Source organism: Microcebus murinus, chromosome 14, assembly GCF_040939455.1.
Source record: "Microcebus murinus isolate Inina chromosome 14, M.murinus_Inina_mat1.0, whole genome shotgun sequence".
Lineage (NCBI taxonomy): Eukaryota > Metazoa > Chordata > Mammalia > Primates > Cheirogaleidae > Microcebus > Microcebus murinus.
Genome location: NC_134117.1, coordinates 39,613,668 through 39,633,548, shown reverse-complemented (window position 1 = coordinate 39,633,548; position 19,881 = coordinate 39,613,668). Strand labels below are relative to the sequence as shown.

The 19,881-nt window shown below is 33.7% G+C and overlaps 1 protein-coding gene across 3 annotated transcripts in view; it reads left to right on the top strand.

Moving 5' to 3' along the window:
• Nucleotides 1-19,881, top strand: part of PCDH15 (protocadherin related 15) — a 1,489,951-nt gene that overhangs the window by 1,160,867 nt on the left and 309,203 nt on the right. For all 3 annotated transcript variants that reach the window (XM_076010005.1, XM_076010003.1, XM_076010004.1), the window contains one exon: nt 9,301-9,413. In XM_076010005.1, coding sequence (XP_075866120.1) covers nt 9,301-9,413 — 113 coding nt within the window. The remainder of the gene's footprint in view (nt 1-9,300; nt 9,414-19,881) is intronic.

Below are 19,881 nucleotides of genomic sequence, written 5' to 3'. Positions count from 1 at the left end.
ACTACTACTATTATGCTCAATGGTGGAATCATAGATTAACCAAAAAGCTTAAAGGAAATGCTAGAGAATGATGTCCATAGGGTATATATAAAGCTTCAACATATTTCTGGAAATCTAGAAAGACAACAGTAAGAATTGTGCTGTGTGTATGCTCAGGAAACGCCTGGAAAGGCCCTAAACACTCATCTCTGGCTGACCTTGAGGTTCTGAAAAACCAGTCAGTGAAATTTAAGATGGAACAATACCTTAAACCAACTAGACCTAACAGATATCTTTAGAACACTCTATCCCCAAAACATAGGAATATACATTCTTCTCAAGTACACCTAGAATATTCTCTTGTATAGACAATGCTAGGCTATAAAACAAGTCTCATTAAATTTAAAATGATTAAAGTCATACAACCTATATTTTCTGACCACAATGAAATGACATTAGAAATCAATAATAAAGAAAAATTTTGGAAATTCACAACTATGTGGAAATTAAACAGCACTCAAATAACCAGTGACTCAAAGAATGAATCAAAAAGGAAATTAGCAAATTACTTTGAGATAAATAAAAATAAAAAATACATTGTGACAAAACTTATAGGGTACAGACTAAGTGACATAGTGAGATTTACAGTTGTAAATACCAGTATTAAAACAAAAGAAAAATCTCTAATCAACAATGAATTCTCTCACACAAGACATTGGCAAAGGTTGAGCAAACTAAAATAAAGCAGGCAAAATAATAGAAATATCTAATAATAAAGACCAGAATGGAAATTGATATAACAAAGATTAGAAAAACAATAGAGAAAATCAATGAAACCAAAACTTGATTTTTTAAAAAAATCACCAAAATTGACAAAGACAGCCAGAAATAAAAGCCATAAGATATTAACCAAGGTGATAAAATATCTCTGCAAGGAGAACTATGAAACACTGAGGAAAGAAATCACAGATGACACAAACAAATGAAAAAAAAAAATTACCATGCTCATTGATCAATAGAATCAACATTATTAAAATGGCCATATGGTCCAAAGTGATTTAAATATTCGATGCAATCTCCATCAAAATATCAATGTCATATTTCACAGACCTAGAAGAAATAATTCTATGCTTCATTTGGAACCAAAAAGAGCCTGAATAGCCAAAGCAAATAGAACAAATCTGGAGGCATCCCATTACCAGAATTCAAACTATACTACAGGGATATGGTAATCAAAACAACATGGCATTAGTACAAAAATAGAGACATAGATGCATGGAACAGAACAGAGAACCCAGATATAAAACCATCTACATACAACCAACTGATCTTCTGCAAAGCAGACAACATACACTGGGGAAGAGAAGCCCTAATCAATAAATGGTGCTGGGAAAGTTGAATAGCCACAAGCAAAAGAATGAAACACACAGGACCCCTATCTTTCACCACTCACAGAAATTAATTCAAGATGGGTAACAGACTTAAATGTAAGGCATGCAACTGTAAGAATTCTAGGGAAAAATGTAGGAAAACTATTCTAAATATTGGCCTAGGCAAAGAATTTATGACTAAGACACTAAAGGCTATTATAGCAACAACAAAAATAAATAAGTATGACTTGATTAAATTAAAAAGCTTCTGCACAGCTAAGGAAATAATAAACAGAGCAAATAGACAACTTATAGAATGGGAAATAATGTTTGCAAGCTATATGTCTGATAGACGGCTAATATCCAGAATCTACAAAGAACTCAAACGAATCAACAAGAAAAAAAGAAAATGGCATCATTAAAAAGTGGCCAAAAGACATGGACAGAAGTTTTGCAAAAGATTTATTCATTTATTATTTATTTATCTAACAGCCAAGAAACACATGAAAAAATGTTCAACATCACTAATCATCAGGGAAATGTGACTTAAAATAACAATGAGATATCATCTTACTCCTGTTAGAATAGCTTTTATTAAAAAGTCCAAAAACGATAGATGCTTACATGGATGTAGAGAGAGAAAGGAATGATAATACACTGTTGGTGGGACTACAAATTAGTACAACCTTATAAAAAAGATTAAGGAGGTTTCTAAAAGAATTAAAAGACCTACCATTCAATCCACCAATCCCACTACTGGGGTATCTACCCAAAGGAAAAGAAGTCATTCTACCAAAAAGACACCGGCACTAGAATGTTTATTGCAGCACAATTCACAATTAGAAAGATGTGGAATGAACCCAAATGCCCATCAGTTCATGAATGGATCAACAATATGTGGTATATGTATACCATGGAATACTGCTCAGACATTAAAAAAAGGATGAATTAGTCCCTTTTGCAGCAATTTGGATGGAACTGGTCACCATTATCCTAATGTACTCTCTAATAAATTGGAACTAACTAATGAGCACATATTTGCACAGAGGGAAGTAAAACTTGCTGGAGATCAAGGGGAAGGGGAGCAGATCCCTACCTAACAGGTCCAATGAACACTATTCAGGTATGGGCATACTTTCAGTCCTGACTCAAGCATTACAAAAACTATCCATAATAAAAACATTTGAAACACTTCAATATTTTGGAAAAAAATAAGAAATCCATCAATAACCTTGAAAAAAAGATAAGATGCATTGCACTATCTTTGGAATGAAGGAGAACTTACTACTTATCTGAGAGAAATAAAAATATTATAAGGGAATATTATATACAATATAAGCCAACTAGTTAAACTAGATATAATAGACAAATTCCTAGAAATCCACAAATTATTGAAAAAAACTCCAGAAGAAATATAAAATCTGATCAGCCCCATGATAAGTAAGGGTATTGACTTAGTAATCAAATCCTGCAAAGAAGAACCCAGCATCAGATGGCTTTACTGGTAAATTCTACCAAATTAAAAAAAAAAAAAAAAAGATTTAGCATCCATTCTTATGAAATTCTTCTAAAATATGGAAGAGGCGGATCACTTTATTACTCATTCTATAAGGTTAATATCACCCTGAGAGCAGAACTAGACAAAGATATCACAAGAATAGAAAGCTATATACCAATATTCCTTATAAATATAGAAGCAAGGGGAGGGAAAATAGAATCTTCTTCTTGATAGGAAGCAAAAAATTGGTGCCATCTCTGACCTACTCTAAGTAATTCAAGGGGATCAGAAGGTTCATAAAGTGGAGCTGTGAATTACAAGATGTAAAGTAAGTTTAGGCAAGATCGTGTGTGGATGTTAGCTTAAGATAGTAACATTATAGATTGAAAACATAACTTTCTGATACCTCACTCAAGGGTTAAAAAATATATTTGTGTACACACTCTAATATTTAAAAGTTATACATATATTATTATAATTAGTTAAAATTTTAATTCTCAAAAGGTGCATAGAAAATCAATTATTATTAATTATATTAATACAAGTTCACATTTCACATAATTGTATTAATCACTTCAAAATTGTCAGACTATTTCTCAGATATGCTTAGATTGCCATGGTTTTGACCTAATGACATGACTGATTAAGCTCTTCTAATAGGAGCATGGGAAGTGATTGTTCTGTCTCTTTGCTATTGTTCACTTTTGCATGCATCATTAGTGCTATCTTTAATCTCAGGTTCACTTGCAGAAACATTTCTCAGCTATTTACTTATTTTTTATTAGTTTGATGAAAAATGAACACTACTAAATATAGATCACTTTAATTGGACAAATGTAAACCAAAACCCACCGGAATGTGCTGAAATGAAACAGATAAGGGTAGATGCTGCTTGTGATGGTTAATATATCAATTTGGCTGGACTAAGGGATGCCCAAATAACTGGTAAAACATTATTCTGATTATGTCTCTGAGGGTGTTTTGGGAAGAGTGAATTTGAACCAGTAGACTGAGTAAAGAAGACTGCCCTCACTAATGTTGGCAGGCATCATCCATTCCATTGAGGGCTTGGATAAAACAAAAAGGCAGAGGAAAGGGGAATTTTTTTCTCTCTCTCTCCTTGAGCTGGGACATCCATCTTTTCCTGCCCTTGAACATTGAAACTCTTGGTGCTCAGGCTTTCAGAATTCAGGATTTCTACTAGTGCCCCCTCCTTTCTTAGGCTTCCAGACTTGGACATAATTACACCACCAGTTTTTCTGGTTCTCTAGCTTGAGATAATCAGTGATCTGGGCCAGCCTTCCTAATTAAGAGATCATCAATCTCTCTTTCTTTCTTTCTTCCTCTACCCTTCTCTCTCTCTCTCTTTCTCAGAACCAATATATCCTAATATCCTATTGGTTCTATGTCTCTGGAGAACTTTGAGTAACACACTGCTGTATATCCTTCCACATTGTATATTTACAACATCTTTCTCAAGATTTCTTGTTTGTGGCCCTAAAATATACCAAGAGCAACAACACTGTCAAGCGGTATGTAAAATGTTGGTTAAGTGTATATTTTATATTATTTTTAGTTGAAAATAAACATGAAAGTAAGATTTGAATAGGAGTGGTGATTACACAGGTCTGTACAATTGCCCTAAAATATTAAAGCTTAAGATATATGTATTTCAGTGTATGTAAATTACACCAGTCAATAAAACATAAAAAAAATTGTATGTTTTTCTTCACCATCCACTTTAGGGATTACTGAAATATACAATACATAAAATTGTGTCTAGATTATTAGGAGATAAAAGTGTCACTTTAGATAGTTTACTTCAATGATTATAAATGATGGAATGTCAGAAGATTTTAGAGACTATTACAATGGTACATGTATGAAAGAACAAAAGTCTAAATAAGGAAAGAGAGTAGGATTATAAAAAAGAAACACATTGGAGAGAATGACATAGGCAAGAAAGAATCACTTGGAGAATGTGTGGACAACTGGGTAATGAGAATGATTTGGGGATTCTGCAGAGTCAGAAAAGCAGTGGTACAATTAGCAAGAATTTAGCTCCTGGGTTTGGAATTGTTATTTATGTTTAAATAACATATATGAGTATGTCATATTTGCTAAAATTGTGGTTCTCAAACTTCAGAGACTCTGAGAATTCTTTGAGGTTATTCAAAGTGGTATCCCTGATCTCCCTTTTCAGCAGTTCTGATTCAGAAGATATGAGATAGGATCTTTGGTCTTTCTAGTGCAGGTAGACCAAGAACTATGTGCATAGAAGCACTGTCATAAAAATGCATAGGAAAAACAACCCAGACAAATATTTGTAGAATTTTTCTAAGTTTAGAAAGTGGCTACTACTATAAAAACTTTAGCTTTCTTGAAGGACAAGGAAAAGAGGATTTGAAATTTTGGGGGGAGGGGATTACAGAATTATTGTAGATAAGAAAATTAAGTTTGATATTCATTAGAAATAGCTCAAAAGAAGTTTTACAAAGAGCTGAGGTAGTTTGGAGGATATAGAAGTAGGATACAGGTGGTTTACTGTTTGCAATCGGAATTATGCACCAAGGAAATGGAGTAGCTGAAAATAACACTGTTGCTAAAGTTAAAACTAATGGAAGAGAATAGCAAGAAATTAGAGGTAATTTTTATCATATATAATTTAACCTAAGGATAATTTGATACAAAAATAAATGCTCTTTGATGGCATAGAGGAAAATATGGTTTAAAACTATTAACAAAACTTTACTTATATAAAAAGGGTAGCAGGCGAATTGAATATCAGATGAATAGAATATTAATACAATTGCCTCCAAGATTAAATGAAATAAGGACTAGATATAGAAAAACATGAGCTTTGGAGATGTTTTGGAAGAAGCGATATTTTTTTTTATTTCAGCGAATAAGCAATATTTTTAGCTGAATTAAGCTTTACTAAACGGAATGAACATCACATTTTCCAAATGGGACAAATTTAGTGAATCTATAGGGATCTTGAATTTAGACATGTACTTCTATTCTGGGACAATGTTTTTTTACTTGAATATCCTGGCTTCTGCAAGGTATTCAGTATTCAGAAGTTACTAAAATGTTTTCATAGAAAATCATGCAGAGACAAGTTACATATTATAACTGCTTTTGTTCTCCTAACGGAAATTGTGGGTATATTCATTAGTAACATTTGACTGAGACTGATCATAAATTTTTACCAATCTAGGATGTCAGAATTTGAGGAATAACCATACATTTTCATGACAACCAGTAGACGGGATTCTCTTATATTTCTGTGTATATCAGATTACTAGTTAAATAGTATATGTGAAGAGTTACATTTTTAGTGAAAAAGAAAAAGTGCTTTGTAGTACATTGAATGCACATTTTCCAATGTATCAAGCATTAAAAACAAATATTTCCTTGGCTAGGACTCTGTTGGTTAAAAATACACGAATGAACTTAAGTTCATCTTGACAGTAATGGAAATTTATTGAAAGGACTTTGATTTCTTCCAGAATTCAAGGAAATGTTGGAAAAATATAGCACTTTAAGGAGAAGAAACAGGAATTTCAACAAGTGAGAATAAAAGTCATTTTCTCTGGAGGCGTATTACTATAGTTCATTTCTCATAACTATCTTCTGATCTTTTGCTGAAAATGAAAATTATTGGAAGAGAATATGATAATTATATATTTTAGGTCAGGTGTCTATAATTCATCTCAACAGCTACATCTAAAGAGTCAGAAATACTATGCTCATAAATGATGGTTAAATATAGCTCTTAGAAAAATATGTTAGGGTATGAATACTTCAATAATATGAAGCACATAGGCAATTCAAGGAAGAAAAGTTAATATTTGCAACAAATATTGCTGGAACAATTGGACAGCCACATGTAACAAATAAACCTCAATCCATACCTCACTCCATGTTCAAAAATTAACTTTAAAGTCTATCTATACCTAAATATAAAAACTAAAACTATAAAGCATCTAAAATACAACATTGGTAAAAAATTTAGTGACCTTAGGATTGGCAACAGTTTCTTAAATATAACAAAATGAAAATATATAAAAGGAAAAATTAAACATTTGACATCATGAAAATAAAAATTAATTTAGTCTTCAAAAGACACTGATGATAAATTGAAAAGTCAAGTGACAGAAAAGAGAATATATTTTTGCAAAGTATATATCCAACACATGACTTATATTGAGAATAAATGAAAACAAAATTTAATAAAAATGAGACAAACCACTCAATTACAAAATGGAAAAAAATGTGTTAATTTCTTTATCATAGAAGTATACAAACTGTAAATAAGAATATGAAAATATGCTCAATTTCATTAGCTAATGGGGAAATGCAAATCAAAGCCTCAAAGAATACAACCAGACACCCATTAGAATGGCTAAAATTTGAAAAGACCGTCCACATCAAGGGTTGATGAAGATGTGGAGATCTGGAACTCTCATGCACTCCCAGTGGGAATGTTAAATGGTATAGCTGCATTAGAAAGTAGTTTGGGAGTTTCTTAAAAAAGTTAAACATTACTTAATAATGAAAAGATGTTATTAATAGACACAGCCACTTAGATTAATGTCTAATGCTTTATACTCAGTTAAAAGAAGCCAGTGTCAAAATCTACATACATATAATTCCACTTACATGACATTCTCAAAGGATGAAAGTGTAGTGATTGGGAGCAAATCAGTGGTTGCTAGGCATTAGAATGTGGGGAGCAAAACACAAAGGCGTTCTTTGATCATAGAAACATTCTGTGTCCTGACTTTGGTGATGGTTACACAAATCTATACATAACTAAAAATTCAGAAAATTGTGTATAATGATACAATTATATACAATTATATAATGATGCCTAAAAACTAACTTTAAGAAGGCCAATAGAGCCCAAGTGTCCAATTCATTGGATAAAGACAATATAGTATAAAAGGAAAGTGTATGGATTGTGGAATTTGATACCTTGAGAATGAATCTGGCTCAGTCATTTATTTTATTTATTTTTTATTTATTTATTTTATTAATCCCTCTGAGTGTTAATTTCTTCATAGATCAAATAATAATATATTTCCCATAGGGCTGTTTTGACACTTAGACAAGGAAGAGAATTTATGAATAAAGAGGTAAAGTTTTTTCCACAGTAACTCCAGAATTAACTGCAAATAGTGTTACTCTCTAGGAAATTAAATTATTTTCCCAGATCAGCTATCAATCAATCAGCTTCTTTGATTTCAGTTCATCCTTTCACACACCCTGCTCCATTCTACTCTGATGAGAGTAAGACCCAACCAAAGCCAACTGTAAATTATATTGCATTTTTAAAAAAATTTAATTAAAAGTATATAAAAAAGAAGTGAGAATAGCACATGACTCACCATTTACCATCACTCGGTGTCAAGAATTATGAACATTTGGCCAAAGTTTGTTTCTGTACTTCTATCCATTTCCCTTCTTGTCTCAGAGTTGAAGCAAAGGAGTAGTACCAATAAGCCCATGTTGGGGTATGTTTTACTTCTGGCAGCCTGGATTTGAATGCAAACTGTGTCCCAGATTTTTTTTTTTTTTTGACTTGGATAAGTTATTTAATCTCTCAAACCTCCCAAATCCTTAGCTATAGAATGGAAATGATTTGTGGGGTTATTGATGGTTACTTATATAAAGCTTTTTCACATACTGAGCTTCAAAAACTGGAAGTTATATTATTTTACTCTTATAGTTATCATTTGTCCAAATGTGTATACTACACAGCTCTATGATTTGACTTCTACTCTTTCTTCACTTTGGGAAAAAGGATATTGCAGTACACAAAGCAAGATGATACAATTGACAGAAATTTATTTAAGAAGAAATGTACAATTTATTGAAATGACTGCATTTAAGAAATAGCCTCCCTAAACATTGAGGATAATCAAAACCTATATTTTAATTTACTGTGGTTGACATAATTATCTAGATACTTATCTTAAGAAAAATATTTACCTTGATGGAACAGCATATGTTCTTATTAATTTGCAAGCAAATTGGCATTTGGTACAAATTATAAATCATTATTTATTATAAGATATGTTGAAAAATCATGCAGGATATAATTATGATTCATGTGTCATTAAAATATAATTTTATAATCTAAAATTTACTCTCCCTGTACCTAATATCTCTTTTCATGTGATGAAGTTTCAAATTAATTAAAGAACTCTCTTAATAAAAAATATTTGGAAAATCATCCAAACAACTATTTTTTATTCTTACTCATAAAAAAGCAAATTAATTATGTACTACATGTGTGTCTTCTTTCCCTTGACTGCATAATTTTGAAACTTAATTTACTAATGAAATTGTAATTTTGTTCCTTAGTTAATGAATGGAAATTAATAAAGCAGACACACATATTACTCATTGTTCTCAATTATGTGCTGAAATCTCAATGTTTTTCAGGGACTCCTGAGGATTACCCACGATTTTTCCATATGCATCCTAGGACTGCAGAACTTAGTCTCCTGGAACCAGTAAACAGAGACTTTCACCAGAAATTTGATTTGGTTATTAAGGTAAATTAAACTAATATCTTATCTCTTTGTATTTATGAATTGCTAATAAAAGAAACCTGCAGCAGCTACTGTAGACACTTAAGTTATAAAAATTAAAATTAATGTGAACAGCAATTTACCAGTTTTCCATTAAAAAAAGAACAAATGAAGTATAGTTTTAATACATTGTGTTGCTTTTCTCTAAAATAATTTTTATAGCACTATATGATAAAATACTCAGTATTTTTTATATGTAATAAATGCCCTGGTCAAATATATATAATTCTACTCAATTTATTACATCTTCTAACATTTATTTTTCTACAAAAAGGAATTAGGTTTTGACCAAAGAAGCATAACCAATGAATATATTTAAAATGTGCTTCATTTACATTTTTAAATTTTAATAACATATTATTTAATTAAATGCTGCTGCTTTTTCTAACATAAAAGTGAAAGGTCTTGCTTATCCAGAGATTATTTCAATATATATCTCATTATTTTCTTTGTGTTGAAAGATGACCCTAGACTTGAAAATTTTCAAAGCTAAGGTAATCTATTTTGCAGTACAATTTTGGTTTAATAATATCTAACATATTGCAATGACATCGTGAAAGAGATATTGTGGAAATCCAGATGATCCTCCAATTGATTCTGATGGACTTCATTGAGAAGATGAGATTAAAGCTGGGCAGCAAAGGAAAAATAGTAATTTGCCAAAAGAGATGGGGACTGGGAGAAGGGCATTATAAGTAAAAGAAAAGACAAAAGCAAAGGTACAACATAAGTTTAGTATATAGTGCATAACATTTTCATATTTAAGCATACCAAAAAAAAAATAGCTCTAGAAATGTAGCCCTATGGTATTTTCTTACTTTCTTTAAAATTAAAAGTATTAGAGGAAAAGGAATTAAGGTAAGGAAACTTACTGAGTATATACATTATGCCAGCTGCTTTATGTACTTTTTTCATTGAATTGTTGCCACAATCTTAATAGTAGGCTCATTTGTACAAAATGTGGAAACTAAAGTTCATGTAAGGTAAGTGATTAGCTCAGAATTACATTGCTAATGAGGGGCAGAATTGGGATTCAAATTTAGTTTTATCTAAACTAAAGCCATGCTATTTTTACCTCACAAATATGCAATTGCTTAAAATTTGTTCTCTGGTTTAACTACCCGTAAGTTCAACTGCAAACAATATTATGTGCACATACATTTATTAATAATTTTAATTATTAAATTAGGAGATATGTTCAAATTAGGAGATATGCTCAAATTAGGAGATATGTTCTTACTGGCATGTATACCAGTTGTAGTACGCATGCCAGACCTGGTCCTTTGTCCTTGAAAAACTTATAGTTTAGAAGGAGAAAGTGTCATATAAGCAGATAAATCAAATATAACACATCAAATGCAATAGGAAAACACATAAAAAATACTAGCAAACCACAGAATTGGGACATTTAAATTAATCTGGGGACTCAAAGAGGATTTTCTGGAGAATTCCCTAAGCCAAATGTTGCTGAATCAAAATAATTCGGCCAATGAAAAATAGTGGGAAATATGTTTGAAACATAAGGAAGTGCAGAAGCAAAAGCTTGGAGGCATAATGTAGCAGGCTACAAGCAGTTAACAGGGAAATGAGGTATAGAGCCAGACCATGGAGACAGCCTGATGGATGATTATAGTTTCCTTGGTTCATTCAGTAAGGGTTTAGGAGTCATTCAACAAAGAAACATTACTTTTACCATTTGTATTAAATGGCCTTGCATGAGATTCATCTTTTTGCATTGAGTATTTTATTTTAATTATCATGGGACTATCTAAAACTCCAAAATGTGTATTGATAATCTATTTTGCATCTACCTGGAGTCTTGTGGTGCTGCTCTCTGTGGGAGTTAAGAAACTTACAAAGCACTGTTTCCAAACTGACACATTGAAACTAAAAATCAATTACTTTCCTTTACTATCAAAGTCAGCTGTCCTGGAGTACCTAAATAAAGAGTAACTGAGTCCATCAATTATAGGGGGAAAAAATCAATTAGAGCAGGCCAAGGATAATTTTTTTGTTTTAATAACACTTTCTTGTTATTAATGGAAAATTTTAAAGACATTATTAGATTCAAATTACTGTGTTTTGTGTGCAGTCAAGAGGATAATAAGCAAAGGTATCAATCTGTAAGAATAATAATGTGCCACCTGCTTGAATAATAGCTGAGTATTGTGGCATTGTTCAGGGAACCATTGAAATACTACAATCTGGCAGGTCTCCTCTGTAGTAAGTCTTTCAAATTCTTCCCTTTTTTATTTTAATAATGCTTCATTTTTACATTGGCCATACAAGTTTTTGTTGGACTTGATCCCAATTTCTGTTTCAGAAGCGGAGAAAAATAAAATAAATGAAATACCTTCTCCTAAACTTTGAAGAATTCTGCTTTAAAAAGCTATGTGTGCATTTAACAGCTGGTGAGTGCCACAAAATAGAGATTTATCATCTTCATTTTTTTCCTATTTCTACAAATGATTTATTCAGCACGCTGGCAAATTAAAATGTAAAGGTGAAACTAGGAAGACAAACTGGAGTACTTCACAAACTCTAGAACATGAAAAGATTCAAAGATGTTTGATTGAAAAGGATGTTCCATGTCAAAACACTATTCCAAATTTTAAATAACTGTAATCATTTAAGCATTGAAAATATGATACACATTGTGAACACGAATCATACATTTGGTTTACCGAGGACAGTTCATGTTTATTTCTTTTGTCTTTATATAATTATTCTTAATACTTCTTTCACTCTTGAAAATGTCCCAGTTTGGGTAAGTTATTTGATCATTACACTCATAAAGCAAAAATCACCTATCATGTAAAAATATGAAAGCACATTTGAGGTATTAAAAAATAGTGCATTAGCTCATGAGTTGAGCATCTATAACAAAGCCCAGAAAATTCCCTTTCATTATTATAAGTGCAGTACTTTTAAAGTGTTATCAGTTGATATATTTATACTCCAGGCATCTAGCACAAAGCTTCTAGCCTTTAATTATTAAATCTGATTAAATGAGTAAATTATTAATAATTCACTGTCTCTCAGTTCCTCAAAGAATAATTGCTTTTTATTTTAAATATAAATCCCTTTGATGAACAACTAAGCAAGGATAACAGTGAAGTCACAAACATCATTGTGTTATGGTCCCTCTGTCTAGCAGGCTGGCCTTTAACTCCTTTTCCTCTCAAGTCAAGAAAGTATTAATTCTGAGCTCCCACCAGTTACTTGGCACACTCTGTTCTAGCCACATGCAGGCATTTAGAGATGCTGACCCTCTTCTTGAACCATCCCTCTCTTTTCTTGTCAACAGTCTAATTCAAACTGATGCTTCAGTTTTCAATTAAGAAGACACTCATTCTGGAGAGGAAGAACCACCCAGCTCCCTTACAGCCTGTTTGCTCCTATAGTGGCCTCCATTCCTATATATGATTATTATTTTTTTTATTTCAGCACATTACGGAGATACAAATGTTTAGGTTACATACATTGCCTTTGTCCCATCCAAGTCAGAGCTTCAAGTGTGTCCATACCCCAGATGGTGCATACTGCACCCATTAGGTGTGAATATACTCACCCCCTGCTCCTCCCTCCCTCCACCTGCTGGACACCTGATGAATATTGCTACCATGTGTGCACGTAAGTGTAGATCAGTTAGTACCGATTTGATGGTGAGAACATGTGGTGCTTGTTTTTCCATTCTTGTGATACTTCACTTAGTAAACTGGGCTCCAGCTCTATTCAGGATAATACAAATTTGCCTGTTTATTTTCTCCTGACTTTTACAGGAGGGCAGATTGTAATATTTCTTTACATTGTATCTTATGCCCCTCACCCTACCTAGATATAGCACATAGAAGGTGCTCAATAAACATTGCCTGTAAGAATTTTCTCCCTGGCACAGTTCGTTTTTTAAGATTGCTGAATTGGGGTACTTACATCTTTATTTAAATGCACATATTTGAAAGTGTATGTATTTGGTAGAATTTTATCTCATGTTTCTGTTCAGGAAAAAAAAAGATGCAATTAAGTTCTCAAATAAATTCAATTCCTAGAAAAAAGTCAGACCTACATTAAGGCACAGTTAAAGCTATTTATGACTGCATTAAAAAAACCTGTTTCTTATAAAGAAAAAAAAAATATATATATATATAGTAGAAAATAAGCCAGGGGATTAAAACTAGTGAGCTTGACTGTTAGTGCCAGTGTGCCAGTGCAAGGTACCTTACCCCAGTAATTTGAGAGTTATAGGAAAATAGCATCTGAGAAATTATTGAGGCCCAAGAGAACAGCTACCACAACCCTTGAACCTACATGAATCTTTAATGCTGAAACTCTAGAAAACGTTTAGCCACTATTTGAATAATTATATCAGTTCTACTTTATTTCTTAGGAATTCAGTAGAAAACCTGGATTCAGTGTTTATAAAGCATATGGAATTTACTAATTTTCAGCTTGCTTAATCTTTTTTGAGTGTTTGGCATTTTGCTTGACATTGAAGAGATAGAAATATATTACAGCTCTGCCTCAAGGAAATCACAAATATGGACATTGTGCTTTTAGAAATATTTACCTTCTGATGTTTCCATCCATATTCTCAATTATTGGTTGGATAACTACTTCTAGTATCACACAATTGTATCAAGTTACAAATGTAGGAAACTATACAAATTCTTTTAAAATCCCAAGCCTTCTGCTCTTGATTCTCTCTTTCAGTTAGTCATACTGCAATTGGCCAGCCACTTAAACTAGGCACTTCCAGTTCCTCATAGATCTCTGTTCCCATATGTCCTCACCCAGTAACTTATAAAATCCCATCCAGATACCTCTTGAATTTTTTTTGAATATCTCCTTAACTCCCCACATCCACTGTAATTCTCTAATTCACATTCTCATGGCCCATGATCTTACACAAACAATCTTTCAAACCTTTGCTTCTTTCCCTTGTCTTATCCGTCTTCCCACATTGCCAATAGAATATTGCTACAACAAAAACAACAACAAAATAGATCATGCCCCTGCATATTGCCTTCAAGCCACTTTACAATTTGCCCCCTACGTGAATTTCCAGCAGAGATTCTGTCAAGTTGAAAGATCACAGGTGTCAGAGTCTGGCAGTGTAGCAAGTCACAGATCATCAGTCATCACTTCTTAAAATAGAAAGGATGGAACCTCCCATGAAAATGAAAGCTAATAAAATTCATTAAATATGTTAAGGAGATTATGAAAGATAAGTTACTATTCTTTCTTCTGTATGTGTGTAACATCACTTTATTTTAAAAAGAGAGGGATAAAAGAGGAAAGAAGAAAGACATGAACATTCCTTAAGGAGACATTGAACAGGAACCATCAGTGAACCAGGGTTAGGATGAGGAAAAAAAAATGAGGACTGCTGTTGCCCAGCCTCAGGAAGCAAAACGACTCCTACGGATGACATATCTTCATATCTCTGGAAATACTCTAATTGTATATCCCTAGTCCTATTCTTATGGATTCTTGTTGAAATAATGAAATACACACACACACACACACACACACATACACTTGTCCTAGTCAGTTAATTCAGGCTACTATAACAAAGTACTATAGACTGGGTGGCTTATAAATAGTTCTGTCTCACTATTCTGGAGGCTGGAAGCCCAAGATCAGGTGCCAGCATGGGAGGGTTCCTGTGAGGTTCCTTTTCTAGGTTGCAGATGGCCAACTTCTCCTTGTATCCTCACTTGGAGGAAAGAGGATGGGACTAGCTCTCTGAAGTACCTTTTATAAGGTCACTGATTCCATTCATGAGGCGTCTATCCTCATGATCTAATAACCTCACAAAGACCCCCACCTCATAATGCCATCACCACTGGAGATTAGGATTTCAACTTAAGAATTGAGAAGGACACAAATATTAAGTCCATTGCACACCATACACATTCTTTATTTAGGTTATTCAAATAGCAAAGTCTCTAAGTTAAGGAAAAGTGAAAGTGATTATACATTTTAGAGAAAATCATCCCACAGCAATTTCAGACATTATTTGTTATTAATAATAAAATAGCAGTCCTTCCATGGATATCTAAATAAATAATGCACTTTCTGAAATCAATGGACCTATTTGATGGATTGATAAATATTCATCTTTTATTTTAATTTTGTGTCCTTTGTCTTTTTTTTTTTAAAGTTTTAATTATTTTTTTTATTTTGGCATATTATGGGGGTACAGATTTTAAGGTTTCAATAAATGCCCATTTCCCCCCCTCCCCCCAAAGGACTGAGTCTCCATCATGACCATCCCCCAGATGGTGCACATCTCACTCACTATGTATGTATATACCCGCCCCCCTCCCACCTCCCACCTGCCCAATACCCTATTACTGTAGCACCTATGTGTCCACTTAGGTGCTACTCAGTTAATACCAGTTTGCTGGAGAATATATCTGGTGCTTGTTTTTCCATTCTTGGGATACTTCACTTAGTAGTATGGGTTCCAGCTCTAACCAGGAAAATATAAGGTGTGCTATATCACCATTGTTTCTTAGAGCTGAATAGTACTCCATGGTGTACATATACCACATTTTATTAATCCATTCTTGGATTGATGGGCACTTGGGCTGTTTCCACAGCCTTGCAATTATGAATTGTGCTGCTATAAACATTCGAGTGCAGGTGTCTTTTTTGTAGAGTGTCACTGGATCATTTGGGTAGATGCCCAGCAATGGGATTGCTGGATCAAATGGTAGATTCACTTGTATCGCTTTAAGGTATCTCCATATTGCTTTCCACAGAGGTTGAACTAGTTTGCAGTCCCACCAGCAGTGTAGGAGTGTTCCTCTCTCTCCGCAACCACGCCAGCATTTATTGTTTGGAGATTTTTTGATAAAGGCCATTCTCACTGGGGTTAAGTGATATCTCATTGAGGTTTTGATTTGCATTTCCCTGATGATTAGAGATGTTGAGCATTTCTTCATATGTTTGTTGGCCATTCTTCAGTCTTCTTTAGAAAAATTTCTGTTCAAGTCCTTTGCCCACTTTTTAATGGGGTTATTTGATTTTTTCTTCCTGATTTTCGTGAGTTCTAAGTATATTCTAGTTATCAGTCCCTTATCGGATGCATAAGCTGCAAAAATTTTCTCCCATTCTGTAGGTTGTCTGTTTACTTTCATGACTATTTCTTTGGCTGTGCAGAAGCTTTGTAGTTTGATCATGTCTCATTTATTTATTTTTGTTGCTGCTGTGATTGCCTTTGGGGACTTCTTCATAAACTCTTTGCCCAGGCCGATGTCTAGGAGAGTGTTTCCAACATTTTCCTCTAGAGTTCTAATAGTTTCATACCTTAGGTTTAAGTCTGTTATCCAGCGTGAGTTGGTTTTTGTGAGAGGTGAAAGGTGTGGGTCCTGTTTTAGCCTTCTACAGGTGGCTATCCAGTTTTCCCAGCACCATTTATTGAAGAGGGATTCTTTTCCCCAGCGTATGTTTTTGTCTGCTTTGTCAAAGATGAGATGGCTATATGAGGATGGTTTTATATAAGGATTCTCACATCTGTTCCACTGGTCAATATTCCTGTTTTTGTGCCAATACCATATTGTTTTAATTACTACAGCTTTGTAGTATAGTTTGATATCTGGCATATTAATGCCTCCCATTTTGTTTTTGTTGCCTAGAATTGCTCTTGATATTCGGGGTCTTCTTTGGTTCCATACGAAGCGTAAAATTAGTTTTTCTATATCTGTGAAGAATGCTGATGGGATTTTAATAGGTATTGCATTGAATCTGTAGATCAGTTTGGGTAGTATAGACATTTTGATGATATTGAGTCTGCCGATCCACGAGCATGGTATGGATTTCCATCTGTTTACATCCTCTGCTATTTCCTTCCTCAGTGTTTCATAGTTCTCCCTGTAGAGGTCTTTTACCTCTTTGGTTAAATATATTCCTAGGTACTTTAATTTCTTTGTTGCTATTGTGAAGGGAATTGAGTCTTTGATTTGGTTCTCAATTAGATTGTTGTTGGCGTATATGAATGCCTCTGATTTCTGTGTATTGATTTTGTATCCTGAGACTTTACTAAATTCATTGATCAGTTCCAGGAGTTTCTTGGTTGAATCCTTGGGGTTTTCTAGATACAATATCATATCATCAGCAAACAGTGAAAGTTTGATCTCTTCTGCCCCTATTTGGATACCTTTGATTCCATTTTCCTGTCTGATTGCAGTAGCCAAGACTTCCAGCACTATGTTGAACAGAAGTGGAGATAGTGGGCAGCCTTGTCTGGTTCCAGTTCTAAGTGGGAATGATTTCAATCTTTCCCCATTCAGTATGATGTTGGCTATGGGTCTGTCATATATGGCTTGTATCATTTTTAGGTATGTCCCTTCTATGCCTATTTTCTTAAGTGTTCGTATCATGAAAGGGTGTTGAATTTTGTCAAAAGCTTTTTCTGCATCTATTGAAAGAATCATGTGGTCTTTGTTTTTGCTTCTGTTTATGTGGTGAATTGCATTGATAGATTTACCTATGTTGAACCATCCCTGCATCCCTGGGATGAAGCCCACTTGGTCATGGTGGATTATTTTTTTGATAAGTGTCTGGATTCGGTTAGCTAAGATTTTGTTGAAAATTTTTGCATCTATATTCATTAGGGATATTGGTCTGTAGTTTTCTTTTTTTGTTGCATCCTTTCCTGGTTTTGGTATCAGAGTAATATTCGCTTCATAAAAGGTGTCGGGGAGGTTTCCGTTCTTCTCGATGTTGTGGAATAGTTTCTGCAAGATAGGTACTAGTTCTTCTTTGTAAGTATGGTAAAATTCAGGTGTGACGCCATCTGGACCGGGACTTTTCTTTTTAGGGAGATTTTTAATTGCTGTTTCTATTTCAGCTGTTGAGATTGGTCTGTTCAGGGAATCTATTTCTTCCTGGTTGAGCCTAGGGAGGCTGTGTGTTTCTAGAAATTTGTCCATTTCCTCCACATTTTCCAGTTTGTGTGCATAAAGATTTTTGTAGTATTCATAAATTGTATCTTGTATCTCTTTGGGATCAGTTGTGATATCTCCTTTTTTATTCCTGATGGAGCTTATTAGAGATTTCTCTTTTCTGCTTTTCGTTAGCTTAGCCAATGGCGTGTCAATTTTGTTTATTTTTTCAAAGAACCAACTTTTTGTTTTATTAATCTCCTGAATAGCTTTCCTGTTTTCAATTTCGTTTAGTTCTGATTTGATCTTGTTTATTTCACTTCTTCTGCTGGGTTTGGGGTTGGTCTGTTCTTCTTTTTCCAGCTCTTTGAGTCGTTTCATTAGATTGTCTATTTGTGATCTTCTTGCCTTTTGGTTATAGGCATTTATGGAGATAAATTTTCCTCTCAGAACTGCTTTAGCTGTGTCCCAGAGGAGTTGATAACTTGTCTCTCCATTGTCGTTTTCTTCATAGAAGTTTTTTATTTCCATCTCGATTTCTTCATTTACGAAGTAATCATTTAGTAGGAGGTTGTTTAATTTCCACATTTTTGTGTAGAAATGTGTAGGGTTGATTTCTAGTTTTATTCCACTGTGATCTGAGAAGGTACATGGTATGATTTCTATTTTTTTAAATTTCTTGAGATTTTCTTTGTGTCCTAGGATATGGTCAATCTTAGAGAATGTCCCGTGAGCTGATGAGAAGAACGTATATTCAGTGGATTTTGGGTAGAATGTTCTGTAGATGTCTGTCAGACCCAATTGTTCTAGAGTTTTGTTTAAGTCCATTATTTCTTTATTAATTTTCTGTTTGGAGGATCTGTCTCGTGCCGTCAGTGGGGTGTTGAAATCTCCGGCGATTATGGAGTTGCTATTAATCCATTTGCTTAGCTCCAGTAAGGTTTGCTTTATGAATCTGGGTGCACCTAAGTTGGGTGCATATATATTTAAAATTGTTATCTCTTCTTGATGGACTGTGCCCTTCACCATTATATAATGACCCTCTTTGTCTTTTACTACTTTTGTTGGTTTAAAAACTAAATCGTCTGAAATTAGAACTGCCACACCAGCCTTCTTTTGGCTTCTATTTGCTTGGAATATTGATCTCCACCCTTTTATTTTTAGTCTATGTGCATCCTTGCAGGTTAAATGTGTTTCCTGAAGACAGCATATACTTGGCCTGTATTTTCTTATCCATTCAGCCAGCCTATGTCTCTTGAGTGGAGAGTTTAAGCCATTCACATTTATTGAGAGAACTGATAGGTAAGGTAGATTACTGATCATTCTGTTGGGTTGGATGTTGTTGCTATGATTTCTGTCTTGAGCCATTGTAATATCTGGCCTTTAATATCTTTGGGTTTTGGTTGTTTTTATATCCGTGGATTATTATTATGATGTTCCGTGCATAACGCTGTTTTAAGTACTTCTTGTAGGGCTGGTCTTGTCTTGGTGAATTCTCTGAGCCTTTGCTTGTCTGAGAATGTTTTTATTTCTCTTTCCTA